General features: G+C 43.3%; 2 protein-coding genes across 4 annotated transcripts in view; one reads left to right on the forward strand and one right to left on the reverse strand.

The window, feature by feature from the left end:
* Positions 1 to 1,098: 1,098 nt before the first annotated feature.
* Positions 1,099 to 5,155, forward strand: LOC103147261 (uncharacterized). Of its 2 annotated transcripts, XM_007565508.2 has the most exons (6): positions 1,100 to 1,258; positions 2,267 to 2,322; positions 2,425 to 2,487; positions 3,397 to 3,489; positions 3,568 to 3,643; positions 4,405 to 5,155. In XM_007565508.2, the coding sequence occupies exons 2-6, from the start codon at positions 2,296 to 2,298 to the stop codon at positions 4,770 to 4,772; spliced, it is 627 nt and encodes a 208-aa protein (XP_007565570.1). In that variant the 5' UTR covers positions 1,100 to 1,258; positions 2,267 to 2,295; the 3' UTR covers positions 4,773 to 5,155. The 2 variants fall into 2 exon arrangements, with proteins under 2 accessions (XP_007565572.1, XP_007565570.1); XM_007565510.2 differs by lacking the exon at positions 2,425 to 2,487 and having other exon boundaries at positions 1,099 to 1,258.
* Positions 5,156 to 5,931: 776 nt separating this feature from the next.
* The window catches only part of dync1h1 (dynein, cytoplasmic 1, heavy chain 1), a 38,251-nt gene continuing 16,720 nt past the window's right edge, over positions 5,932 to 27,462 (reverse strand). Inside the window, exons 33-78 of one of the 2 annotated variants that reach the window (XM_016678277.1) lie at positions 27,036 to 27,274; positions 26,798 to 26,954; positions 25,936 to 26,160; positions 25,539 to 25,769; positions 25,322 to 25,462; positions 25,012 to 25,245; positions 24,343 to 24,549; positions 24,152 to 24,273; positions 23,251 to 23,416; positions 23,010 to 23,173; positions 22,706 to 22,835; positions 22,496 to 22,629; positions 21,950 to 22,064; positions 21,714 to 21,875; positions 21,395 to 21,609; positions 21,113 to 21,317; positions 20,854 to 21,027; positions 20,648 to 20,767; positions 20,353 to 20,473; positions 19,489 to 19,684; positions 18,390 to 18,507; positions 18,092 to 18,307; positions 17,789 to 18,001; positions 16,884 to 17,011; positions 16,651 to 16,804; positions 16,000 to 16,146; positions 15,783 to 15,933; positions 14,656 to 14,909; positions 13,801 to 13,935; positions 13,623 to 13,717; positions 12,383 to 12,557; positions 12,213 to 12,288; positions 11,393 to 11,553; positions 11,209 to 11,320; positions 11,068 to 11,128; positions 10,864 to 10,987; positions 9,932 to 10,045; positions 9,679 to 9,849; positions 9,376 to 9,593; positions 9,191 to 9,294; positions 8,048 to 8,256; positions 7,715 to 7,868; positions 7,498 to 7,640; positions 7,016 to 7,184; positions 6,410 to 6,534; positions 5,932 to 6,332 (exon numbers count right to left, since the gene is read on the reverse strand). In XM_016678277.1, coding sequence (XP_016533763.1) covers positions 6,204 to 6,332; positions 6,410 to 6,534; positions 7,016 to 7,184; positions 7,498 to 7,640; positions 7,715 to 7,868; positions 8,048 to 8,256; positions 9,191 to 9,294; positions 9,376 to 9,593; positions 9,679 to 9,849; positions 9,932 to 10,045; positions 10,864 to 10,987; positions 11,068 to 11,128; positions 11,209 to 11,320; positions 11,393 to 11,553; positions 12,213 to 12,288; positions 12,383 to 12,557; positions 13,623 to 13,717; positions 13,801 to 13,935; positions 14,656 to 14,909; positions 15,783 to 15,933; positions 16,000 to 16,146; positions 16,651 to 16,804; positions 16,884 to 17,011; positions 17,789 to 18,001; positions 18,092 to 18,307; positions 18,390 to 18,507; positions 19,489 to 19,684; positions 20,353 to 20,473; positions 20,648 to 20,767; positions 20,854 to 21,027; positions 21,113 to 21,317; positions 21,395 to 21,609; positions 21,714 to 21,875; positions 21,950 to 22,064; positions 22,496 to 22,629; positions 22,706 to 22,835; positions 23,010 to 23,173; positions 23,251 to 23,416; positions 24,152 to 24,273; positions 24,343 to 24,549; positions 25,012 to 25,245; positions 25,322 to 25,462; positions 25,539 to 25,769; positions 25,936 to 26,160; positions 26,798 to 26,954; positions 27,036 to 27,274 — 7,314 coding nt within the window. In that variant the 3' untranslated portion in view covers positions 5,932 to 6,203. Of the gene's footprint in view, positions 6,333 to 6,409; positions 6,535 to 7,015; positions 7,185 to 7,497; positions 7,641 to 7,714; positions 7,869 to 8,047; positions 8,257 to 9,190; positions 9,295 to 9,375; positions 9,594 to 9,678; positions 9,850 to 9,931; positions 10,046 to 10,863; positions 10,988 to 11,067; positions 11,129 to 11,208; positions 11,321 to 11,392; positions 11,554 to 12,212; positions 12,289 to 12,382; positions 12,558 to 13,622; positions 13,718 to 13,800; positions 13,936 to 14,655; positions 14,910 to 15,782; positions 15,934 to 15,999; positions 16,147 to 16,650; positions 16,805 to 16,883; positions 17,012 to 17,788; positions 18,002 to 18,091; positions 18,308 to 18,389; positions 18,508 to 19,488; positions 19,685 to 19,756; positions 19,953 to 20,352; positions 20,474 to 20,647; positions 20,768 to 20,853; positions 21,028 to 21,112; positions 21,318 to 21,394; positions 21,610 to 21,713; positions 21,876 to 21,949; positions 22,065 to 22,495; positions 22,630 to 22,705; positions 22,836 to 23,009; positions 23,174 to 23,250; positions 23,417 to 24,151; positions 24,274 to 24,342; positions 24,550 to 25,011; positions 25,246 to 25,321; positions 25,463 to 25,538; positions 25,770 to 25,935; positions 26,161 to 26,797; positions 26,955 to 27,035; positions 27,275 to 27,462 lie in introns of both variants that reach the window. The other variant, XM_007565511.2, reaches the window with a different exon arrangement.

The following is a 27,462-nucleotide window of genomic DNA, read 5'->3' on the forward strand; positions in this document are numbered from 1 at the left end:
TACTCCCCCTAGCGGGGTTCTACGGAACTGCAAGAAGGAGAAGTCAACTTTTAGATATTGAAATATGTTATTTCTCACATATCTGTGTTCCTATTTACTACACCTGTATCTCCAATAAAATTAAATTAAAAATACTACGGTCATAATAATAAAGTACTCAAGATTCTACCAAGCATATTGTTTTCAATGTTTTGGCAGTGAAAACAATATGCTGTTTTCAAACATGAAAACATGCTTTCATGTTTTCAATATGAAAGCACTGTCAAAATAATATGCAGTAATATTTTTCACTGCAATGAAAAATATAACTGGATTATGAAAAGTATTATCATTCCCACTGCAGAATTTTACTGGACATAATGTTTATGACGGCTGTTGTTCCTGTTTTGTATGTATTTGGATTGATGACAGCACAGAGTTGATCAGTGGGCATTAGTAAAAACTGTGACGTATGAGCAGCTTGGACAGATTTTAACTTTAATTTTGATTAGATTTAACTGTTGCAAGTTTTTTTTGTTTGTTTGTTTTTTGTTTACCAAAGTTTTACTCCTGTTGACTCTTGTGAAATATAACACAATAAAGCCCTGATTAAATCAGAAACAATACCAACGAGCTCCTGCTGGCAGATAAGATCCTCTGGAGTCAGAAGTTTTATTTGTTTCTAGTAAATTATGAGGAGATAAAAACTGGTTTTACATCACAAAGTCAGCACGAAACTCCCCCTGGTGGCCAGAGTGTTCTGTTTCGTACCCGGAAAAAGTAAACTCAAACTTTAATATTTATCTCCACAGTTTTATTAAACCAAAAAATATTTTACATGTTTAAAGTGTAGAGATAACAGTTTGTGTCCATTTTTACGTTGGACTCAATTTAATTTAATTAAATACTGAAATATAATTATTTTTCGCTCTACTCGGAAGAAAGCAGTTTCTAAACCTCAACTATTCTGATTAAACATATTTTAAAATTAAGGTCAGAAAAGGGAGAGGAACCACAAAACTGTCACTGAAGCTTTCCTGGAGTTGCATAATTATTGCTTTATTTTGAAAACGCGTTTAACCGGACGTTTTAATCTGAGCAAATCTTTTCGTTCTCAGCTGTTTCCACATTTTGCTGCTTAAAAATCACAAACACCTGCTACCGCGCTGATTTAAACGAGTTGTCCTGCAGCTTCCATTATTTCACCCTAACATTCATGAACCAAAGGCAGCAGCAGAACTGATGCCCTGCAGGAGATGACAGCAGCATTCACTTCCAGGTACACACATGAAATCACTACAGATGAAACTGAAATATTCTGAATGTTTTTGTTAAATATGCGGTCGGAGAAGTGACCAACACGGTGTCCTATGGGTGCGTTTCACAGTTAGAATATCATCTAATATTTATTTCCATAATTAAATTTAAATTTTTGATTTAAATTTGGGGAAAAATAAGTCAAATTAAGTTTTGTTTTGTTTTTTTATTGCAATTTTAAAGAACCGCCAAAATATAAACCATTTGGTTTATATTTTTAAGTTCTAAAAGGATGGATACATTTTCTTCTATAAAATGATGTGAAATAAACATTTACCAACCTAATTAGAGAAAACAAATTAAAATATACATTACTATGATTTCAGTGTCATTCTGTTGAGGAAAATTGATATAATTTTTCCCTGAAAACGGAACAACTGCTGAAAACCTGCATTTATTATGTCTACTGGAGACAACTATTGTATTATAAAATATTTTTCCTCATGATAATTTTGATTTATGATAACTTGAAAACCCTAAAATCTGTCTGTATTGTCATAATTATCTTTACCATTTTCTCTTCTGCTGATTCCATTGGAGGATCAGTAAATATGGCAACATGCAGCTTCTTTGTTCATTTTAGTGATGAGAATCACACTTTCCATGTTTTTGGTGTCCTGAAGATGCCTGATCTAAACTATTTTTAAGGGCTGCATTTTATGTTTCAGGAGTTTTGACTCCAGTTTCCTAAAATACTGAAAATAAAAACTTTATATTGCCACTTATATCTGAAACACCAACCTGTATAACTAAAATTCATTAGTTCTCTGTCATTTTTAGTCATCGTGGAAAGTCCAAAGAGCTTTAACTTTAAGAGCTCTTTAAAGAGACAAATTTTGGTCAAAATGTGAATTATTTTACTCAAACTAAAACACTTCCTAGTGATATCCTAACTTACTGAGAAGGCCATGCTTGCGTTTAAAAAGCCAGATGTGATTTTCTGGTGACTTTATTTCTGTTTCCTGTCCAGACCCCAGAAACACTGACGCACCAAACCCGATGGCCCAGCTGACTCTGAGCTGCATGGTGAGAGGAGTGAAGCCTCATCTGTTGACTTTTTACTGATTTGGTTACATTGAACGTGTTTTTTCTCCTGCTGTGACGCCGATGGGATGTGTGATGTGTAAGATGGACTCCAGCACGGATTCAGACTCTGAGATCACCCCCAGGTGGTCGGACACCAGCACTCTGGTACTCATCAATTCATAAACAACTGAAAGTTTGTAGTTTTTTGGAAGAACATCAGACCTTTACATAAACTTTTTACTCAGTCTTATTGTATCTGAACTGTTTTGTTTGAAGGTGGAAGGATTATTCAGCTTTACTGACTCTTAAAGGGACAGCATCATTTGTGTCCAGGCATATGGTGACATTTTATGCCATTAGCAAGTAACTGTTTCCTTCAGTTATAAAAATGCTATATATATCAAATCTGATGTAAAAGTTGTATTTGGGATCATTTCCATCTTGGAAAGGGAATGCCCAGGAACTCTACTTTGACTAGGCCACTCTGAAACCTTCATTTCGTCCTTCTTAGATCTTCAGATACTTGTTGGGTTTGTGGTCTGGCTACAGAAACCGACGGCTGGAGATTCTTCTTGAGGATTTTCTGCATTAGAGCAAAAATCCTGGTTCCATTAATTACTACAAGTCATCCAGATGCTGCAGCAGCAAAAACGGATCATCACACTGCCTCCACCGTGTTTATAATTGTCTTTCTGTGAGTTGTAGACCAGATCAGATGGGACACTGAGGTTGTTCTGGGTTCTTTTGGATGAGTTGTTGTTGAGCTCTTGGAGTAATTTTGGTAGGTTGGTTTCTCCTGAGAAGGTTTCCCCGCTGTTTATTTCCATAGAAATAGTTTTCTAACACTTTACAGACTGACAGACTTTACAGCATTGGACAATGCTCTACTTTGTGAAATAAAGAAAACAAATAAATTAAAACTTGTTACAACAATTCAACTCTTTGAAGTTGTGTAATCATCCCACCCAGGAAAAAATAAGTCAGTTCATATTCAGACTGATGAGTATGTAAAGTTTGGCTGCTGCTGTTCAGTTTGTCTCCTAACCTGTGAAGGTCTCTGCTTGCTGTGAGCAGGGATGTGTGAGCAGCGCGCCAGAAAGCAGAACCTCCTGCCAGACAGTGGGGTTAACATACAAGTCTGCAGGAAGACATGGCTGCTGTTCGCTGGTGAGCATCCTCAGATCCGGTCACCTCCAGCGATGAAGCATCCTGCTGACTCGTGTGGCTGTTGTCTTGGTTGTGCAGTTTTTGGACCCGTACGATGGGAGCTCAGAGGATTCAGAGGAGACGAATGGTGCCAGCAGGGAGAAGAGGCAGCGAGGTAAAGGAGGAGGATGTGGGGTGATGTTTGTCAAAAATTAACACCAATAATTTGAGCTTTTTAGTTGCCAAGATGGGAAAAAATGGGCTAATTTTTCAGTCATATTTTTTTATTCATTCATTTTAAAAATTTGTTTCAAGCAAAATATTTAAATGGCAAGCTACATATTTTTATGAACCAACTATTTAGCTCCAACCTAAATATTTAGCTCCATAAATATTTTGTGAGCAAGCTAACTATTTAGGTTCAAGTTAAATATTTACTTCTTATTTAGCTAAATATTGTTTACTAACTAAATGTTTAGCAGCTCCTAGATTAGCTATTAACTATATCTAAATGTTTTGTTTGATATCTGAGCTAAAATATAGCTTAAAACTAAACATTTGACTTGGTAAATAGAAATTTAGCTTCAAGCTAAATATTTAGCTTAGTAACTAGATAGTTAGCTTGTAGCTAAATATCTAGTTTTGTAACTAAATAGTTAGCTTCAAGCTAAATGTAAGTTATCTAAATATTTAGTTTGACTTATATTTGAGCTAAAATTTTGATTTAAACTATATATTTGGCTTGGTAAGTAAATGGCCTCAAGGGAAATTTAGCTTAACTAGATATTTAGTTCGAACTGAGATTTATAAATGAATCAATTATATGGTGAAAACATGACTTTGAAAATGAGCCCTCATTATTCTTTTTGCTTTGAGGCTAAAACCCCCAAACAATACCTGTTGATTTTTGTCTAACTTTCCAAATGTCTCCCATAGGAAGAAGTCGCGTCTCTGGCCAGAGAAGGCGATTGTTGCTTCACCACTCTGCCTCCCTAACAGTCAATGAAATGGTGACAAACGGCAGCAGAGACTCTTTAGCACATCATCCGTCTATAGTTCATCAAAGTATAAGCTATTTAACAAAGGGCATCCATGCTATGGATGTAGAGGTGCAGCTTGATGGCTGCGGGTTGGATGCAGGTTGCAGCCCTGGACTTCTCCCCCCAGAGGAAAGGAGCTCCCGTCAGATCAGCAGCTGCTCATCGCTCAGGCCGCTCTGCAAGAGGAAGGAGCCCCCACCTGGAGGACAGGTGGAGGCGGAGCCCAGGAAGAGGCAATGTGTTAGAAACATGGAGGAACAATGATGGAGGCTTCTGGTCATAAATGCTGTTAAGTCTCATTGTATCCAGAGATGCAATATGTGGGGATGGGAGTTTTGTTTTGTTTTTTTGTTTTTGTTTTTTTTTACTGAAATTGTTTAATTCAACTTGTTTTGATTTCCCAAGAATATTTAGATCAAGTTTCATTGTAGTGATTAGATTCCTCCTGATTTTTAAAATTCCCTTAATTTTAGCCATAATTTGGTCAAAGTTGAAATTTATTTCATTCACAGTGATCGAATGTGACCAAATGATTAAAATTCTCCAGGAATTGCTATTAACTTGGATCTTTACGTTGCTGTGAACCAAAGCTTTTACATTTCATTGTGTTTGGAGCAAAAAGGCTAAATTAAAGATTCACATTTTAATCTGTGTGGTGTGTTTATGTAAAAACAGAGGCTGCTTCAGGTGGGAGGGGCCTGGTAGAAACTCAGGTAAGGAGCAGATTACCTTCAGCCTGTTGCTATGTTGAGCAACTATTTTATTTATATAGCAGGTTGCAAATTACTTCAGAGTTTTTCTTGTCCAAGTAACTTTCAATTAGAGCAGACAAAAAATAGTCACCTTCGGAGTACCCCAGGGTTCCATCTCGGCCCCTTTTAATAGAGAAATGGGGGGGAAAAAAAACTAAAACTGGACCAGAACTGGTTGCTCCATCATAACCCAAAACACATCTGTGAATCCACCCAGGACTGGCTGAAAAATGGAGATCTGAGCCTAGTCAAAGCCCAGATTATGGAGTTTAGGAAGCAGGGATGTTCAATAACCTCTGATCATAAATTAAAAGGGAAAAAAAGGGTTGAATTTGTTTTTTTTTTAAAACATGGGATATCTTTTCTCTCAAATGTGATCAAAGGTTTTATTTGTTTACATTTTCTAAAGAGTGATCCTGTTGCTACAGTAACAGATTCAAGTTTTACTATAAAGATGAGATTATTGGATGTTGGAGGCTGAACTGGACAGTAACTGGTTGGGGTTGGATGGCTGTACTGGAAGTTTTTGTCAGAAAATCCCATCTGGTTCCCAGCTAAATTAAAATTTTACATTTTATAACTTGGAAAACAACATTTTTCCCCCCACAGATATCTGAAGTGTTGTGTGAACAAAGTTATTGAAGTTTTCATCTCTTGCTCATTAACGACAGTTTTTTCATTCCAATGCAAGAAGCTTTATTCAGTCTAAAAACATCCTCTAAAACTTTTCCAACTTTCTGTCCCCAAATTTCATTTCCTCCCAGTTTTACCATCTGACAACATCCTCCTTCACTTTCAGTCACTTTCCAGGAAACCGTACGAACGAAGCACAGCGGCTCCACGAGCATTTCTAACGCAACAACACGACTACAGCGACTAACTGAGTAATTAAAGTGATTAACTGCAGCGTAATAATCATATGATCAGGACGTTTAGGATGAAATTATTCGGTGCAGAGGATGGCGACGCCTCGCTCGTAAAAGCTGTGCGGATCCTCCTTGGTCGCGATGTCGAAGTCCACGGTGAAGATCAGGTCGGTTCTGGTGAAGTTCAGATACACGGGAAGCGTCACCTGCAGACAGAGGAAACGGCTCAGTTAGGAGCTCCGACCCAGTGGATCCGGTGGTTCTGTTCTGGTGCTGCTGGTACCATGTGTCTGCTCTCGGCGCTGCTCTGCTTCACCCAGCGGAGCTGCGTGAGCGGCAGCTCGGTGGAGATGGAGGTGGACAGAGACAGCTTGTTGTTGGCGCAGGTGGCGCCCTGCAGCTTCAGACCTGGACGGGACAAACCAGAACCAATCAAGATCAAATCTGACCCGCTTCTCATTCATTTCACTTTAACAAAGTCATGTTGAAGATGCAGCAGACAGTGATTATTATCTATATGTATCAGAAATCATCAAAACATGAGGCTGAAATGAGGCCAGAGCCCGCTCCAGATCCCAGAGCTCCCTCCGCTCCGATATGAAACCATTTAAACTACAATTCACCCAAAATACGGCAGCTTGTTCCAAAAACACAAATATTATCAGGATGCACAGAGCACTGGTTCAAAATAAGGTCATGTGTTATAAACTTAATTATTTTATCATTTAATGTTTCAAATATTATGTTGAGTGTGTGTGTAGCTGCTTCTGTAATGTTTTTATGATGTCGACCTAAGGAGAAGTAGCCATTGCCATGGCAACAGCTAATGAGGATCCACATAAAGTCTAACGTTTCTCCATGGCAACAGCAGGCGCAGGTTTAGTCAGACCTTTGATGCCGAAGCTGCAGGCGTCGAGCGAAGCGCCCTGAGCCGTCGTGACGTTGACCTCCAGGAACAGCTCCTCCAGAGACCAGCTGTTGGCTTGCGCCACATACTGGCGAGTGGCGGTAATGTACGCCTCCGGCACAAACAGGCTGCCCAGGCACACATGGATGTTCTGGAGGAGGGAAAACGGAAAATAACCTCAAACAGCCGTTTTCTACCACGACACGACAGGGCCACTGCAGATAGGAAACTTTAAAAAAATCCCACAAAAAATCTCAGAAATTTCTGAGTTTGAAAAATCACATATTAAGTTTCTTTTAGAGAAAAAAAAAATTTCTGAGCTTCAAAAGTGAAAATTTAGCCAGAAAAAATAATAAATTGTCTAGAAAAAAAAACCTTGAAATGTTCTGAGTTGGAAAAGTTGTAAATTTGCGAAACAAATGGTGGAAATTTGCTTGTTTTTAAAATTTGTTGACTCGTGGTACCTTCAGCTCTTTGGCGCCCCCGCTGGCCGCCGCCTGGGAGATCTGCTGCAGCTGCTTGATCCGCTCGCTGAAGTCCGACACCCACTGGATGACGGTCATGGAGGTCGGGACGGTGTAGCGGCACCAGCTGCGGGGGAGGATTCCTGCAGCGACACGGGATCAGATTTACTCCAGACGAAGCCGATCCGGTTTATTCAGCCGAGAACGAATCAAACACCTTTAACGAGGTCGCTGATGAGCGTGCGCAGGTAGTTGGTCTGCTTCTTCTTCCCCTCACAGACGGCGACGACGTCGGTCAGATCCTGACGGATCTCCTGCAGCATCTTGCCACCCATCTTCACCTCGCGCTCGAAGAAACGGAACAGCGGGTCCTGGTTCCACCGATCAGAACAAGAGAGAGTTAGAGGAAACGCTGCAGATTCACCAGAACCACGGATGAACCAATCACTGTTCACTTCCAGAACCGATATCTGAGCTTTAGTATCGGGTCCGATACAGAAGAACAGCTTGGTGGAACATGAAGCTGCTGCGTTCTGACCCGGTTGCTCACCTTGATGTTTTCCACGGTGCGTTTGAGCGGATTGACCGTCTGCGGCATGAGCTGCAGCCAGTTGCAGGCGGTGCCGTGGAGCGTCCGCATCCAGGCCGGCTGGGTGTCGGACGTGGACGACGTTCGCTCCTTCTTCTCCGTCTCATAGGCCAGGTCATCCTCATCCTCCAACATCTGCATTTTCAGCATCTTACCCATCATGTCAGTGCCTGTGCAGCCCAGCAGAGGGAGGTGGAGGACCAGACCATGGTGGGTGGAGGAGGAGGGACAAGACATTATATTTTGGAACAGAAAACCAAAATGGCTTCCCCTCAGGGTGTGGGATTGTGTCAATACAAGATAAGGAGATCAAGCAGGACAAACACAAACAGGTTCAGGCAACGCTGAGGCCGATTCCTCAGCTGACGGGAAGTAAAACGACGTCATGCAACAGGAAGAGGGAGAACCTGGGAGGATGCAGAGGAACCATTGAGCTAAAGGAGGGTGGGGGGCAACGGGAGGGAGTCGGATATCATCTCAGCAAAGCAGCAGGATGTGTGTGAAATACAGCTGCTGGAGGGTGAGGAGCCGCACCCGGTGGCTGCAGCTAGATTACAGATTAAACCCCGGCTGACAGGAAGAGGACAGATTAGAGAAACCATTCTGAAGGACTCTGCTGCTCCACCAGGAGTCCAGATGGAGTCAACCTGCTAAAGCCAGGACGGCCATGGCTGCTCATCATCCACACACGTCGACATCTTAGTCAGCATCACGTCTTTTTAGGAAGTTCTCTCAGTTTTCTTCAGTTTTCTAAGAGACGTTACTATGGAGCTAAAGTTTTTTTAAACTTTTTTTTTTTACAAACTCAAAAAATTATTAGTTTTTTTCCATGTTCCAAAATTTGTTTCCAAAATATTTTTGTTTCAAAATTTTTCAGTTTCCAACCATTTTTTTTTTTGAGTTTCAGATTTTTTCAGTTTAAATTTTATTTTGTAAAGTTTCAACCTGTTTGAAAAAATTTTAGTTTCCAAAATTCTATTTTTCAGATTATCTTTTTTTTTGTCAATTTCAAAACTTAGTTTGTGGCTCCAGTTCATCTCCGTTTGCAGATTCTGCTGCTGCTGCCTACAATCGGAGGTCAGAGGTCAGAGGTCAGAGGCCTACCCTGAGTGGTGAGCAGCACCTTCTCTGCGTTACTGGGCAGCCCCAGCCAAGATGGCGTCTGTGTGTCGGGGAGCATCTCCACCCAGTGCATGAACTCTTCACGCCTGAAACCAGAGCGGCCCAGGTGAGGCGGCGGCCATCTTAGAAATCATTCTGAGGTAGAAATCGCGCCAAGCGCCACCGACCTGATGCCGTCGGGCATTTTGATGTCCTTCTGCCCGTCGACCTTCAGCGCCAGCTTGAACTCGCTGTCGAAGCTTCCCTTGGTGAAGATGCGGTCCAGGAAGGTGATGAGCAGCCGCTGGTCGAACTCGTTGTCGATGCGGCCGCCGTAGATGGACTGGGCCATGAGGGTCTTCAGCGCCGCCCAGGGGATTTTATCTGGAGCGATGTTCTGACGACCCTGAGCGACACAGACAGGAAGTAAACCCTCAGCTTCCTGCGTCTCAGTTTTAGCTGCAAACAGAGAGACGTGGGTCCGCTCCTACCTTGGCGGTGTCGTCCAGCCAGGTGTCGATGGTGTCGCAAGCGGAGCGGAGGTCCGACTCGCCGAACTCGTACTTCTTGGACCAGCCGAGTGGCGCATAGCGCAGCCGCTCCTGGATGACGGCGTTGAACCAGGCCAGGAGGAAGTAGAGGCGCGCGCGCTCGTTGGGAGCCTTCAGAGGAAACGGAGGGTCAGAACACGGTGCACACAGATTTCTGATCAGGTTCTGATCGGGTTCTGATCGTTTCCATTACCTTGCACATGCGCGCCACTGGGATGCTGCTGAAGGTCCGCAGCATGTTGGCTTTGACGCCGGGTGGCGGCTCAAACACGAAGATACGGCCGGCGCGCAGCAGATTGACCGGAACCTGGCAGAGAGGAAACGTCACTGCAGATCACAGGAGAGACGGCTGGATCCGAATAATTAAGATCAATAACTTTGGTCCTTATCCAACAACAATTCACTTTTTAATCTAAATTACACATAAAAAGTTCCTCATTTCAGACTTCTTGGAGTAGTTGATAAACTATGGAAGTAAAAATTATTCTTAAAAACGTTGAAGTCCATCACTTTGGTGACAAATCAATATTTCAATAACATTTTTTAAAACAGTTTCAGATTTTAAATAGTTGGGAGAAATACTAAATTCATTTAGAGGAGAATCTCAAGTCTTTATTACAAGTTTGGTTAATAATAAGAAAACCAGAATTTAGTTTAGTTCATAAAACAAACTGAAATAAATAAGTCAAAGTCAACGTTACTAATTATTAATACCAGTGGTGGTTAAAAATATACAATCTTCTATTTATGATGATATTTAAAAATAATTTTCTTTTTAACAACAAAAAAATGAAAATGGATCAAAGTATTTATTACTAATCTATCAGTAGTATTTAAAAAATAGAAATGTTTTGTTAAAACAGACAAATATTATTTTTGATCTATTTTTAAACCTGAATAGTATTTACATAAAAATATAATTTTAACTGCTAGTCAAATCAAAATTAAAATATATATTACTACTACAATTATTAATGATTATTATTAGCATTTAATATAATTTTGTTTATAAAACAAATGGAATGGACACACATATTTGCATCATTTATTAAATTAACATACTTTTCAGAATGAAGCAAATAGAGATGCACATACAGTAATTATTATTCTTGCTAATGTTTTTACCTTGGGGTTGATCTCCATGGTGAGGAACAGCCTGAAGCTGGCGTGCGGCTGCATGGAGTGCAGCTTCTTCTCCAGCTGCATCAGCCAGCCGGGGGCCAGGTGGACGTTCTCCAGCATCACCCACCTGCAGGAGGAAAACATCCAGTAAAACCGTCTGACGAATAAAAACAGTCATGAACAAACATCCGGAGCGTCGCTGGTCACCTGCCAGACTTGACGGCCGTGTTGATGTCTCTGTCGGCCTTGTTGAAGCCTTCAGCTGAACCTGTGGAGACGAGACGCATGCCGACCGTTAAACCTTCACCCGGCGCTTCGTTCACACAGGAAGCAGAGCGCGAGCGTTACCGATGGAGACGGAGGTGATCTGCTTGTTCTGCTCAGCAGCCAGATCTCGGACCAATCCGCTGGCATCGTAACCCGGGACAGAACACATCAGAACCGGAGTGCTGGGCTTCACCTGCAGGCGTGATCAGCGCCGTCACCGTAGGAACTTCCATCACGATAACAATAATATTGATGTAATCAATACCTCGCTGTCCACGATGTTGGCCAGGTCCAGCGGCTGCTCGATGATGTTCATGAAGGTTTCTCCCAGGACTTTAGAGACGAAGATGTGGGACATGGCCAGCAGGCGGTCGGGCCGGAAGGTGTGGATCAGCAGCAGCATGTGGACGGCCTGACCAATGGGAGCTGAGAGCACAGACATCCAGCAGGACGATCAGCGATCGATCAGGTTATGGCACTGATGGTTGATCGCTTGTGAAAATGGCAGATCCACAGATATATCGTCACTGGATTGGACGTCACTACGCACCGAGTCAGGAATATCGGTGAAATAAACACATTCACGCAAAGAATCAGAAAAAATTATGACATTTTTTAAATTAATTTTCAACGCCTGAACAGCTAAGATCACAGGTCAGTAGAAAGGTTTAATAAAAATAGAGAGAAAGTGGGAAGTAGGTGAGTTATGCTAATTTAAAACGTTTAAATTAGCTGATCCACCACCACATCTTAAAACTGAATGTTCTGTTCTTTGTGGGAAACATTTGCATGTTTTTGGCGTTAATTTTTGATACGACTGAAAATAATCCCTGTTGTCAGCTAGTTGCCATGGCAACAGTGGTGTGTGTAGGGGAGAAACCTATTCTATTTTCTTAGCTTAAATTTAAACCATATTTTGTAGAAATCTGATGATTAATAAAACAGTCAGTTTTGTGATATTGGAACAATCTGGTTTTGTTGACATGACTCAGTAGCGCCCTCAGGTGGGCGATACTAGCTACAGCAGCTAACAGGCGCCTTCCAATCCAGTGATTTTACATCGACGGGCCGATGGGATCACTGACTCGACTGCTTCTCCTCCGACCACAGATAAGGAACGGCCAGCTCTGGAGTGTTGCTCTGGATCCACATGAAGAATTGCTGAGGAAACAAAGAGAAAAAGGAAGATAATCATGAAAAAAGGAGATTTAAAAATGAAATAAATAAGGAAAGCAGCAGGCAGGCTGCGGCTCACCTCGTCAGCTTCGACTTTGGCCACCAGGTCCTTGAAGGCCGGCAGGCGGCTGAGGCGGACCATGGCCTCGCATTGCTCAGAGGTCAGACCTTTGACCTTGGGCAGCGGCGTTCCCGTCAGGACGATCTCCTTTCCACGCAGGAAGTGCTGGAACTCTGCGTCGTACGACGGCTCACTGAAACAAAACATCAGCAACATGTAAAACTTCTGATGAGGTTTTTTCCCCTCAGGAAAGTTAAAGGCAAGTTTTCCAGCACTGAAGATTAAAACGATACAAATAAACTGAAACAGTTTTAATTCACCATCATATGATTTATTTCTGTTAATGTGTTGTGATGGTATTCTACATCTAAATTATAACAAAATGTTATGTTTTGAATCGTCTCTTTCACACATCCTATAAACCTGATTGGTCCAAAAACAAAACTAATTTAATGAAAAAACCACCAAATTCAATAACTTTGTCTCATCTACAAATGGACATCTACACAGAACAATAAGTCATGAAGGGATTAGGAATAAAATATAAATTATATTAAAACAATCCAAACAAATCGTAGTAAATGACGTTCCTGCTCAAATTAAACACTTAAAACAAAATATATTTAAAAAATTACAAAAAAGTTTCTAAAGGAATTATTCTCCACGTTTTCTGGTGTCTAACAAATAGAAAGTTTTAATAATTTGATAAATAAAATGTTTAGTCTGATTTAACCTCAGAAGAAAAAATGTGATTTTTTATGAGGTGTATGAAACTAATAACTTTAAATAAAATTTAGGCTTTTAATTGTTAGATTAAACCTTAAACTCAGCCTGTTGCAATATGAAATAAGCCCATGATAAATTAAAGATTAGCTCAATAATTTTTGTTTATCGACTTCATGATCTGTTATGTTTCAGTTGTATTTGTTTTTTTTTTTATCTCCGTTTTATTTATTGTTCTGGTTATTTAACTTATCTTGTAATTCCAGTGTTGAATGTTCTTTAACAAATAAAAGTTTGAGAGCAAAATTTCATTATTATGTTATCAATATATGACTTAAAAATGGTATAAAAACCATTTTTTCACTGTGGTTTTTGTTGTCATCAGAACTACGTTGGATTACACTTTATTACAAAACCGTGAGTGTGAATCACATTTATGGACTTTGTGCAGAAATCAACCACTTCCTAACTTTGAAAACAAATCATTAAAACTCCAGCACCTGTGTGCTGATTGGACAGATTGAGGACTGTTCACCTGGTGATGCCCTTCAGGCTGATCTTGGCCAGCAGCATGGCGAAGGTGATGTGGTCCTGGTGCAGCATGCCTCTGGCCACTCTGTTGAACACCACCTAACCCAAACAGAGCCAAACCAGACGCTTACAGCCGAGTCGGGCAGAGGACAGCGGCTGGTGGCTTCAGAAGACGCTCTAACCTGGAACAGGTCCTTGGTGATGAGCGCCAGCCTCTGGGAATGGTCGCTGATGCTCTTCAGGTTGGCGTTCTCGTACAGCACGGTGTGGTACGTGTCCAGGAAGAAGTGGAGCGAGTACTGGTACAGGAAGTGCATCTGGAGGCAGACGGGAACGCTTTGTGAGCGGTAAACCAACGAGCGCTGCGCTCACAGGTGGGCAGAGAGCCCAAACATTATACTCAGGTAACAGCAGCACTACTCCAACGTCAAGGATGAGTGAAAAGTAGCCGCCCAAGAAATTAATCAAACGAGAGCAAAAATGCATCTGGAAAAGTCTAATCAAGTAACCAATCAAACGATCAATATTTAAACATTACTTCAGACAAACCAAAATACAAAGTGGAAATTTTGATATTTTAATGACCAGGCAAAATCAAGCTAAAGAAAATTTCCCTAATCAGTTTCTTTCAATAGAAAACTTATGAAACTTTAACCAAAACTGCAGCTGTGTCTGCTTCTGGTCAACTCTTGGTCAAAACATGTTTGGGTAGTAACTAGTTACATTCACTCAATTACAAGTAACTTTTGAATAAAATTTACTTTCCGAAGCATTTTTACCATGATGTACTTTTTACTTTTACTTGAGTAATTTTATTGTAAAATTTCTGGATCCTCTACCCAAGTTAAAGTTTCATAACGTTAGATGTCATGAATACATAACGCCTAACATTTATTTAACATTAAATAAAGCTTTAACCAAGTTAAAGCTTTAATTATTTATTTTTTTTAAATCTCAGATTTTTCTAAATCTGACTTGTTTGGTGTTAAAGGTACTGCCTGCTGCCCCCTCAGGAGTTTGCTGGGAAGAGGTCAGACCTGGTTCAGAGCCTCCATGGTGAAGTAGATGCTGCTGCAGGCGGAGGACAGCGACAGGTACTGCTGGGACACCGCCTCCACCTCCGCCATCACGATGTCCGTCTCCTCCACCTTCCTGGTCACCTCGGCCGCCTCCTTCTTCAGGTTCTCCAGGGTGGTGATGATGGTGTCGTCGTCCAGGATGCGACCTTTGACCTCGTTTAGAGCCTGGAGGAGGGACTTCTCCAGCTGACGGAGACGCAGCTGGAACTCACCTGAGGAAAGATTTCAAATTGATACCTGGGATTAGGAGAAGGAGACCTGGGGCCCCAAAAAACAAAAGATATTTTTTATTCAACAATAATCTGATAAAATCCTTTTTCAGTTCATCCTGCTAACCAGGACCAGAACAAAACCTCTTTTTATTTTCAATGTTCTTCATAAATCTTCTGCAAAACATGCTAATATATGCTGAGGCCTTCTGCAAAAATTACTAACGTCAAGTTATGTGCAGGCTGTAACAAAATGAGAGGAAAATAAATAAAATTAATATATAATTAACCTAACTGCAGCTACGCCCAATTATGACTCGTAAGGCGGATTTCCTGTTTCAATATGGCCGCTCCTCACGTCAACAGCAGTGAGCTGCGGTGGAAACGTTTGTTACGAGGCAGACATGCCAAACTCAACGCTACCTGTAGCGCCTGCTAAGTGGCGTCTGCGTATGGGAAGTAAAGATTAAACAATGTTTGTGGCCGTCACCATGTTGGAAAACAAACTTCTTCACTAGAACGTTTAAGGTTTCTCATTAGCAGATATTTTTTATTTAAACTGATTTCTCTCTTTTTTTGTGGTTTTATGTCAACAATTGCTGATTCTGCTCTTGCATAAACTCCAGATTTGTGGAGTTCCTGACTAGTTTTCCTGTCAGACTCTCCACCTGAGCTGTGGCTCTCTGCAGCTCTTCCAGTGGGCCATCAGGTTACAGCAGCCATGAGATGTTTAAAGCTTGGGATGTTGAGAAGCTAACCATGTTTTAACCATCTCCCTGTTCTGCTGCTGGGTTCCTGGGTCTTTATGATGCCGACCGTGTTGTTCTAATAAAACGCTGAACTTTGTGATTGTGGCGCCGTTTCTGTCCAGCTCACCCTGCAGTTTCAGGAGATCCGAGCGTTTCTCGTCGACGTCGGGCCGCTCGGCCTTCAGCACCTCGTTCAGACACTGGCTCTGCAGGCTGCTGCGCGTCACCGTGAAGTTCACAAACGTAACCCGAGAGCACAAGTCTGGAGGGAACTCCACCTGCAGAGACACGGATCGTCAACGACCAAACTGGGAGCTCAGAGGGTTTACTGACCGCCTCCTCACCGTTGGGTCTCGTGTGGACAGGAAGATTACAAACGACGGAGACAGATCGATGTCCTGGTCTCCCAGGGTGATGAGGACACGCCCTCCGGTCCGGCGCACCTCTCTGTTCAGCACCGGGTTCAGGATCGGGTCGTAGCTCTCCACGTCCTGAAACATCACAGTGAGTTAGAGCTGATGAGTTTAGAGACGATGGAGTTTAATTGGAGATGAACCGATCAGATATCAATATCTGTATTGGTCCTGATATTAAAAAATATCTAGACTGAGTATCTGTGACAATGTGCAGATCTATCCAGTCTAATTCTATGCTTGGTGCTCTGAGCGACGGCGTGCTTTAATGTTTAACTTCACTTCCTGAACCATCTGAAAGGTTTGTTCTGTTTATTTCTTTGACCAACATAGTCAAACAGTTTTTATCAGTTTATTTTACAGTCCTGAACAAATTAAAGTTATTTTTACATGTTTGATCAAACTGGTTGGTGTTTTTAAGTGAGCTGTCCCGGTGCAGTTATCAGATGCATTTATAATTCAGTACATTCATGTCTGTGTTTAAAAAAACATTTTAAGTTTTTCTGAATCGGATCGCATCATTAAAACATGGATCAGTGCGTCCATATTTTAAATCGGGGGGATCAGAATCCCTGCCGTCACCTGGACCAGCAGCGGGTTTCCGAAACGCAAAGCGCTCTCCAGGTTCTTCCTGAAGGCGTCGTCCAGGAAGCTGGTTCTGGTGATCTTGCGGTCCTTGTACTCGTTCATGATGAACTCTGTGGCTTGGCCCGACGGGTCGATGATCAGAGGGTACCTGAAGAGGACATCAGGATTAAACTCCAGGTTCAGCTGCAGGAACATTTCCGTGACGTTTCGGGTTCGTCGGCGCCGACCTGTTGAAGCGTTTGAGCATGATGGCGTTCTCGGTGCAGAGGTCGTCAGCAGGCAGCGAGTTGGCCTGCCAGCGGAGACGCTCGTCTGCGTTGGACAGATACTCAGTCCGCGCGATGTCGGTGCGGAACTGGGTCAGAAATTAAACACAGAACTCCAATTATGCACAACCAGGTTTAAGTATGATAAAACAGACACATTTCTCAAAAAACTCTGGAGAAATGGCTTCAAATGCTGCATAGCTAGCATTTCAAGCCATCTCCATGGTAACCAGATGTTTGGGATTGATGACAAACATTTCAGTGGAGTCTGGCATCCATTGGTGGAGGACCTGTGATGCTGAGGGACCGTTTGTGGTTCATAAAGTCCTGAGAACCTTGTTATTGCTCAATGGGACAAACTAAAATGTAGCTTTTATTACGTTAATAAAAAGTCATATTAGCAGAAAAAAGATGCAATGCTACCATGTTGGAGTTATAAAAACCGAGCAGCTCGTCAGTCTGTGGTTCTCTGTGGACTAAACTGTTCTAAAATCCTGCTGCTGATAATATTTGATTCTTATGTTAGAAAACAAAATATTTCTTTATTTGTAAATTCAATACTACAGCATAACTTCACCAGATTCAACATTTTAATTTCTTTAGCTTTTATTGTGGATATTTTATAAACGTAACACTTCGTTCTCCTAATGTGACTTTATTCTAGTAAAAGTTTCTTGGAGTGTTATTAGGACTTTTTATTAAGACTTCTTCTTTCTCACAACTACATTCTTATTTTGACAGGTAACTGCACTCTGGTACACTTGTTCCACTTTCTTCTTGTATTACGACTTTCGTGTTATTATGCCTTCTTTCTGTTATCTCATAAATGTAGCTTTATCTCCAGATATGTGGACTGAGTGCGGTACCTGGATGTTGGCCTGCTGCAGGTGATGAGACCAAGTGGTGAACAAGTTCTGCCTCATCTGCTGCTCAAAGTAGCCGGCGTACGAGATGAAGGCTGCGGACAGCAGGCAGTCTCCGGCGATGGTGGACATCTGGTTCTTGAACGTCTCGCTGGTTTTCTCCCAGCGCTCCCTTTCAGCAGAAAGGCTCTTCAGCAGCGCTGTGCTGCGGTTCACCTGCAGGAACAGAGAAACATCAGGAGAACTTCTTCCGGGACCTTCGGATCAGCTGAGAGCTTCTGAATGAGGCCGACAGGAAACGCAGACCTTTGCTTCGACGGCGGCCAGGTCGGCCTTGATGGCCTGGGCCTCTGAGATGAGCACGGCGTACTCCTCCTTGTAGCGGGCGATGCTCGCCTCCAGGTCTCTGATCATCTGCTCCACCTCCTCCGCCTTCGTCTTGTTGTCCTTCGCGTCATCTTCCAGCTTCTGCAGCTCGTTACGCAGAGGCTCCACTCGTTTCAGCATGTCGGCGTAGTTAAGCTGCAGGAGGGAAGCATGTTGTTCGTTAGCTGGACTTTTATCTGGTCAGCAGATCCATGTTCGGAGCGTTCAGGATCCCGACCTGAGCAATGGCCCATTTCACCATGGGCCCACAGGCCAGAGACGCTCTGTTGACCTGGTCGTAGTTGTAGCTCGGGTTGGACAGGTAGTTCTTCTTCATCTTCTCACGGATGGAGTCACTGAGTAAAAACCAAGCAGAGGGTCAGAGCGCCAGCTTTATGTGGAGAAATGATAATAAATCACAGAGAATTAGGAAGGAAATTTAAAGAGACGGTGCAGAGGATGGTTTTGATTTGTAGAAATTATCAAAATAAAACCTCCACCGATTAATCTACATCCGCCTCAAATTAAATGAAAATCAGTTCAGGAAAGAAATTAAATCATCAGGGTTCCTGCACACTCTTTATTTTATAACTTAATATAACACTTAATATGAAACATTTGTTGGTGGCTTCAAATAAAAGCATATATTAAAAAATAATTATTTCTATCAATTTTCTACAATAAACTTAAATTTGCAAATCTCCTGTTCTGGAGCTCCAGGCTGTTCTCTTATTTTAGAAACAAAAGGGTAAGAAAATAAATAACATTATGAGTATAAAAGCCATATCAAAATAAAGTCGTACGACAATATATATTATGAGAATATTTATAATTCAAGAAATAAGTTGAAATAATACCAGAATACAGTCATAATATTACAAAAATAATAATATGACAATATTACCAGAATAGTCGTAATACAAGAAAAAAAGTCAATCAAGTCGTTTGACAATAAATTGAAATATTATGAGAAAAATTATGACAAAGTTAAACTAAAAAATAAAACCATGTGGTTTGACTTTACTGCCACAGAACTTTATTCTCATAATAAGACTTTATTACTGTAAACAAAAGGTTTCAAAACTTTTCAATGATCTTAATTTATTGTCGAGTAACCAGACCGTCCAGGACGGAAGTAAACTTGAGTCTATTTGCACCGAATCGGTTTTGAAATTTAGATGTTTATTTGGAAGGAAAAACATTTGGAGGTAAATGTTTATCTTATACTCACATCTCCTTTTTCAAAGCTGGAAAACTGAAATGAGTTAAAGAAGTGCGCAGGAACCCTGCAGTGATTAGTTCTCATCGTCTGGTTCAGGCCAAACCTCCTTCCTGACCTCATTTCCTCAGAGGAGAAGTTGACTATGCTGCTGATGAAATTATCCCTGATTATAACTTGTCTGATTTTTTTCCAGTCTCCGGTCTCCTCGCCCAGCATGAGGCAGATAGACTCCAGGGCCAGTTTAACGGCAGCGGGAGGGTTGGTCATGGCCCGAACTTCTACCAGGTGCTGCCGCTTAATGGAGCTCACGGCTAATTACGGAGGAGGAGACAAACCCAGACAGAGGGAGAGCTTTTAGTGGACAAGCAAAAACCTTATTTCACCTGATTTCTTCAGCTTCAAAGTTAACGATGGTGGGGATGAAGTTCTCCCTCATGATGATGGAGCGGATCTGCTTCCAGTCTGTGGTGCTCTCCCCCAGCAGCAGGCAGATGGACTCCAGCGCCAGCTTCACGGCGGCGGGGGGGTTGGCCATGGACCGCACCTCCACGAGGTGCTGCTTCTTTATAGACTTTACAGCTACAGAGCAGGACGGCAACAGGACACAAACGGGCCAAGATGGAGGACGGATGTGGACAGAAAGCTAGCTGTTAGCCGTTAGCCACGCTTACACAGGGAGGCCGGTAATAAAAGACGCTCCACTTAAAAAATATTTATAAATAATCCATCAGATAAATAAATGTCCACATGACATAAAAACAATTAATACAAAATATATTCTTTGATATTTTGGTGCCCTTCTGTTAATGCTAACCTCACATTTGGACATAAGAACATTAAATAAAAACAGTCAAAAATAAACAGTTATATAAATACTAAATTAACTAATGAAATACGGCTGATTTAAAATCATTTGTTCATTTCATGTGGAAACTATCCATTTGATGGAGTCTAATGAGCCATTTAAGGCCGACGTTACCGTTCTGGGCCTCGATGACGGCGGGCTCCACCTGGTCCAGGTCCTGCTTGACGCTCAGCTGCTTGTCTTTGATTACTTCCTGTTGCTTGTAAACTGCTTCCTGGATCTCCTGGCTCATCACCTGCAACCGAAGAGGAACAGCATGAAAACAGGCTAAACACCAACAGAACAGCAAAGTCTGCATGTTGGGCAATTAAATATTCTATTCCAAATCTTTATAATTCACACGCTACAGCAGCAACATCGTCATGACTTGATTTATGGGATATTTTGGCTTCTTCTTCCTCCAGTTTACCTTTTTCTTCTCAGCTTCCTGCTGGTCTTTGACCATCTTCTTCAGCTTGTCGTTAGCAGCTGCGTTCTTTGCCTCCAGCTCCTGGCTCTTGATTCTCAGATCGCGGCGAAGCTCCTCCACCTTGACGAGGAAACGGACGCCATCGATACGATGAACCAACAGGTTGGACCGTTCTTCATGTTTTACGGCAGGAAAGCCGGTTCTACCTGATCCACCGTCTCCTTGATCTTGCGAAGGCCGACGTTGAGATGCATCTGCTGCTCCTCCAACTCGCTGCGCTTCTCGTTGAACAGGTTGGCGTACTGGTTGATGAAGTCCAGGTAGTGGCGAGGAGTGATGGCCATGGTGTGACCGCCGCGCTTCGCCAGGCGATTGTTAGCCTGGAGGATTTGGTGACGAAGGTTAGCTTCAGCAACAAGAGACTTCCTGTTTACGACACTAACTCCTGGCTAGTTTGATCCTGACCTGGTGAAGAGTTTGATGAACGAACACGCAGCCGTTGACGATGGCCTCGCGGTGGGATGGCGGCTGCGGCAGTTTGTCGTAGACGATGGGCATGTAGTCTGGGACCTTGTAGTTGGGCTTCTCCAGGTCCATCTTGCTGGTGAACTCCTTACCCACCTGGTAAAGAGCCTCTGTTGACCAGTCTCCAAACCAGTTCAACACGCACCTGAAAGGAGAGTTTTAGTATCAAAACCGTTTCCATCTTTTTGTTTTAGCTCCAGCTGGTATTTATGAAGAGTGGACCTGTTGAAGAGCGCAGGAGACGTGGCAGCCCGGTCCTTCAGGCCCTCTGACGACGGGTTCATGGTGAAAACCACGTGCAGGTTTCTGATAACCTGGCTGGTGAACCACTTGTAAAGCTCCTCATGAGTGTCCAGCATCAGCCCCTCCTTCTGGGCTCCTTCCTTGCACTGAGTCATCAGCGTGGCATATTCATCTCCCTCAAACAAACCAGGAACCTACACAAACAGCCATAAATATTATACAAACAGGAGAAAAGCCAACATTCTTCAGCATTTCACAGGATAAGGAGTAAAAGCAGCAGCACAAAGCATGAGGTCACCTCTCCGTTGGCCAGCAGCGTGTTCATCCTCTCCAGGAACCCAGAGTCCAGGACGTTGGACTCATCCATGATGAAGGCGATCTTCTCATTCTTGCACCCTGAGCGACGTAGCACAGTGCGAAGGTCTTCATCAAAGTCCTCCCCGGTGTACTTCCTGTGCACCTGATGGCACCAAACAGAAAATTAACAGAGAAAATTCAGTTAAAATAAAAAACACCCTGGACTGATGCACCAACCTTAATCTGGTAGACACTCAGTCCGTTCATCCAAGCCACGAAGCGGGAAAGCGTCGTCTTTCCAGCACCGCTGACTCCGATCAACAGCAGATGACCCTGAGGCTGCCGGAAGATTCTGCACAGAGAAACATGGACATTTAAATATCCAAAGGGTTTGGGTTCAATCTGTCCAACAACGGTTTTCATATTTTGTCACACAGAGTGGATTCTCTCAGGATGTCTGTGACAGAGAAACACAAAGTGAAGCATATCTGCATCATCATACAGTGTTAAAATGTTCAGCCCGGTGTCTCCAACTAGCTTCGTGAATCAACTGAAATGGTTCCAGGTGATTAATTGAAGCTCAATATAAATGCAGCTGTTTTGTTTCTGGCCTTTGGGGTTTGACTGGAGAACAGTCAAAGTCCAGACCTGGATTAAATCAAGGATGTGGCAAAACTTTAAATTGTTTTTATTACAGAAAAACAGCAACAATGTGATAAAATGTGAGCTGGATGGGACAGAACTGTATGAAGAAGCTTTCAAAATAAAAGCCAGATCGCTCACCGGTCGATTCTGAGGACGTGGTCCAGAACCTCGTTGAACAGAACCAGAGGGACGTCCAGCTCCTCCTCATAGAAAACCTTCAGACGGGCTTTCACGTAGTCCCTCAGTTCCTCCTGCTCAACGGGGATGTAGTCCTGCAAACAAACGGAAAATTAAAAACTGCAAAACAAAAACTGGTCAGAAGGATCAAAATGGAGGACGGCGATCTACCTTGGAGAGCCAGTTGCTGTAGAGGATGGGCCTGTTCAGAGCCTTCTCCTTATCGATGTTGGGGAAATGTTTGAGAGCCACCATGTCGATGTTTTCATCCGTCCACCTTCTCTCATCGTCACCTACAAGCCTGCAGACAAAAACACAGACATTACAGCCTGGAGTTCACAGATTACAGTTTTCAGGAAGATTTCTGAGCTGTAAAACGTCTGACCTGCCAAGAAAGTTGCCGAGTTGGAAACAATGGGGCGACTATTGCTAACTATAAACCGTTAGACCTGGCGGCTAACGGTGTTCCTCTCACCTGTCCTGGAAGAGACGCAGCGCCTCGTGAGCCCAGATCCGGATGAGCCCCTCCACTGGCAGGGTCTCCAGAGGGCGCAGCGCCTCAAAGATGCCCCGCACCCAGCGGGTCATCTCTCTGGGGGAGTAGATGTAGTGTGGCTGAATGTCCTGGGTGAAGCGCTCCTAAAGGACGGAGGATCAGGTTTAAAAGCGACATTACGACGGGAACGGTTCTGCCGACGCCGGGTCCTCTCCTCTACCTGAGACATGGTGTAGAACTCCACCATGGCAGCGGTCAGCGGCTCGGCGTAGGTCCGCAGAGACGGGATGAGGCGCAGCATGGCGCGGTTGAAGGTCCCGTAGATCTGAGTGAGGGAGGCGGGGCCGGGGTAATCCACGTACACCACCGGGACGTGGCGCAGGAACCTGGACACAAAACGCCACGCGTCTGCTATTCCAGCTCCAAAAATAAGACACTTCTCTTTCAGGATAAACTACTAGAGCAAGGTTAAGAACACACAAGTGTTAATTATGAACAATGGCATGATAATAAAGTTGTATGACAAAGTTATTATAACATGAAAGTAAAGTTGCAATACAATAAAAATAGGTCATATGGCAAAGTCAAAATATTAACAGAATAAATTTCTAATAATAATACAATGCTAAAGTCATAATACAAGAAAAAAGTCATGATGATAAAGTCATATTAACAGAATAAAGTCATAATATTCAAATATTATATTATTACAAAGATGTGGTAATAATTTTTTTAAAATAAGTTGTAATAATACTGGCATAAAGTCATAATACAAAAGAAAAAGTCGATATTTCTGTAATGAAATTGTAATATTAGAAAATGAAGTTGTAATTTTCCTACATAAAACAAAATTTAATTTAGGAATGTTAAGAATGTTGTAAAATTTTACTTCTGTATCAGTTTTACAAATAAAATACTTGATCAGATTATCTTCAGCATCAGGATTTTGAAACGATGGAGGAAACGACTGAAGAAAGCAGATACTTAGAGGCAACATCAGACACTGAAAACTATCGAAGGTTTTTCCCCTCATTAAAACGTTTCTCCTGTAATTTTCAAACTTTTTTCTAGTATTATTATTGTGATAAAAAATATCAGATTATATAATCTGCATGCTGTACCTGTGTGTGAGCGGCTTTCTGCCGGGATCAGTGGGGGGATTACAGGCTCCGACGAACTGAATCCTCTCCAGTTTCACCCAGGTCTGGTCTGAGGTCCGATAGAAGCCTCCATGTTCCACCATCTACCAAACACAGGAAGTTAAACGCCCGGCCCGCTGCAGTGTCTACATCCACCTGGAAACGGAGCGCACCTGTCTGAGGAAGGAGATGACCCTCTGCGTGCCGTACTTGTCCATGTCCGGCAGGTTGATCTCGTCGCAGAACAGAACCAGCCACTTGCCCAGCTGCACCGGGGCCAGCACCACGCCGTTGGGCGTCCGCCGGTACTCGCAGTAATGGTCGAAGGTCTTCAGCAGCAGCTCCGGGGTCGTGGCGCTGGAGAAGTTCAGACCAACAACCTGGCAAACAGAACAGGACATCAGCCGTCTCGTTCAAACGGGGAAACGTTTCCTGACTCGCAGGTTTGAGATGTGCTAAAACGTGAAGCTGCTTGAAGGTGAACTTGTTAGTTTTGCCATGGGAGCATTAGCTCAAGATGAGGAGATGCTGAACTCATTAATTCATAAAAACTGTTTCAGTGTCCTTTTTGTATTTATCCAGCTGCTCCTTATATATGTTTTATCTGCCAATCTCATGATTTCAACATCTCAACACAGATATGATGATGTCAAGCTGCTTTATTGCAGTATTTAGTCATTTTGTGATGAGGTTTACTGAGAGTTTCCTCCATTTCTCTCAAAATGTTGGATGTTTTATTCCTAAACAAAACCTATTTTCCCACATTTGGCTCCAATTTTCCCCACACATAGAAGCTACCGTTGTGATGTCGTTAAATGCTTGAAGCGGGTTTGTTGTCTCACCTCCATGTCAGGCAGAGCCCTGAGGGCGCTGAACAACGTCATGGTCTTTCCAGAACCTGGAGGTCCACACAGAACCAGCGGCTTGTGTTCTGCCAGCCACGTGTAAAGCAAGGCTTCATGGCGGACCGTGTCCAGCGTCGGAACCACGACGTCCGGAGACGCCACCTTGTGGGTTTCCACCTCGATCTGGGGCACTTTGCCCTGCCAGGACTGCCACTCGCCTGAGATGCAAACCTGAAGGAGGAAACGGCCCAGATGAAAACAGGTCGGGTTCGTCTCTTCCATCAGCGCCAAATAAAACCAGCCGGACCTCATAGTCGATGATGGGAACGTTGGGAGCAGACGGGAGGGGCACGGTGGTGATGCGTCGGATGTATTCTCCAAGCTCCGCCCTCATTTTCAGACGGCCATCGCCAGAGAAGGACCAGAGGACGGCATAGATCAAATACCTCTGCAAGGCGAGGAGAAGAAACATTTGAAAGTTTCCCTGAGCGAAGGAAGCAGGCGGGAGGAGAACGGGTCGCTACCTGCATGTATCTCTCCAGCTGGTCGATGGGCATGGGGAAGTCGGGGTGGTTGTTGTTGTACTGGGCCACGTTCCGGCAGGCTTGGTGCAGCATGGAGAACAGCGAACCCAGGCAGCGCAGGCGCGTGAAATCCATGATGTGCTCCATCTTGGAGGCGTGCTCCAAGGCTTTGATCACCAGGCCGGTGGAGGTGAAGTACGGCTGCAGGATCGCTGCGGCGTCCCTCTGGATCTGCAGCATAAACACAGCCTCAGCAAGCAGCTTTCAGTTTTTCTGTATGCCGTCGTCTTTTCATTTGGTAATTTTTTATTATGTAAAGCACCTTGCTGCTGAAATGTGTCACACAAATAAACCGGACTTAAACACGGCAGCTAAACTTTTATCCACGCTTGATCACCTGCAGCATGGGGGAAGAAGCCTCCTCCTCATCCTCAGTGCCCTTCCTCTTGCGCTGAGCTTCGTCCTCGCCCTCGTCCAACGGGATGCTGCGAATACGAGCCAGGAAGTTGTTGAAGATCATGTCGGTGCTGAGCACGTCTTCGCTGAACCAGACCATGCCGCAGCGAGACACGGTGGCCAGGGTGGCGTACTTCAGGTCCTGCACCTCAAACATCACACGCACCTGGACAGAGACGGCAGAACGAGGTGAAAACGGACCTAAAACCTCATGATGCGACGGGATAAAGAGGAGGCCTGGGCCGGCATCAGACCACACAGCATTCATCTGCTTTTGCTTAAAACAGAAAATCAACAGTTATTCCTACTGTACTGAGTATAACCTTTAAATCTTTACCATCAGACTTACAATTATTAACAACAAGATCAAGAAAAGGCGGCTCTAATTTGATCATAACTGTATAAAACGAGCCAAAAGAGTTTCAAAGAGAAGTTCAAACGGTGCTTATTGCACAAAAAGTTGTCCAAGTAAAAACAAGAATGCAGCCGGTTGAATGTTTTAGTCAATCAGAAACTTCGTCTTCAAACTGCCGCCATCGCTTCTTCATCGTCCGCCATGTTTGTTTACTCTGGACTCATGTTTGAGCCAGAGGATTTATGTACATCTGAATGTTGGCAGGTGAAATCTGCCTGATATACCTAAGAAAGTTCATCTCTGTGTCGTCCATCAAGTTTTAGAAATAAATTTACAATTTTAAAATGTTGCCATGTGAACCAGGCATAAGTTTCCATGCCTTTCTACCGACCCATCTTTCCCCTTTAAATGAGGTAAATGTGTCTGAGTGGAACAGGGAACCACTAACGTTTGGCGGTAAGCTCAGACGCTCTCCGTTTGGCAGAGTGAGCAGCTTGTTGTCGTCCAGCACAGAGTTCAGGTTCTCCACCCACTCTGGGTCGACGTCGCCATCGAAGATGATCCACTGGCGCTTCTGCAGCTCGCCTCGGACGTTGTCGATGATCCTGAAATTAAAGGAAAATGATCTCAATTGTGTTTTTCTGCAGATGGTAGTTTGTAGTTGGGGTTCTGATGGCGCCGCTCACTTCCTGAGGATGTGCGTGAACAAGCCGTCGGTCCATTCGCGGGTGTTTGGGTCCAGAGTTCCGTACAGGTGGTCCTTGCTGATGGCCTTGGGGTCGATGATGTGGGCCACGCCCTCCACCCCCTCCAGCCGCTCCAGGGCTTTCAGGAGGACCCGCCACGCCATGGTCTTCCCACTTCCAGAAGGACCCACCATCATCAGGCCGTGGTTGATCTGGGTGATCTGGTACAACTGGAGCACCTGGAGAACAGGTAAAGGTGTTCCAGGTTAGGACAAATCTGTGGCCTACACAAGACATGCTCAAATACACAAAATCATGCTTAGATGAAGAGATTTCAGTCTGCTCAGTTCTGCCTATTTTCAGATGTTTTCAGGTCTCCGTCACTTTAAATTAAAATAAGGTGCTGCTGGCCACGCCCCCATAACTC

Source organism: Poecilia formosa, unplaced genomic scaffold (assembly GCF_000485575.1).
Source record: "Poecilia formosa unplaced genomic scaffold, Poecilia_formosa-5.1.2 Scaffold178, whole genome shotgun sequence".
In the NCBI taxonomy this organism is placed as follows: Eukaryota; Metazoa; Chordata; class Actinopteri; order Cyprinodontiformes; family Poeciliidae; genus Poecilia; species Poecilia formosa.

Bases quoted from the DNA above. Each gene is read 5' to 3' on its own strand.
- LOC103147261 (XM_007565508.2), top strand. From the start codon at position 2,296: ATGGCCCAGCTGACTCTGAGCTGCATG. The intron at 2,488-3,396 runs GTACTCATCAAT...TGCTGTGAGCAG, and splicing joins GGTCGGACACCAGCACTCTG to GGATGTGTGAGCAGCGCGCC. The intron at 3,490-3,567 runs GTGAGCATCCTC...TTGGTTGTGCAG, and splicing joins GACATGGCTGCTGTTCGCTG to TTTTTGGACCCGTACGATGG.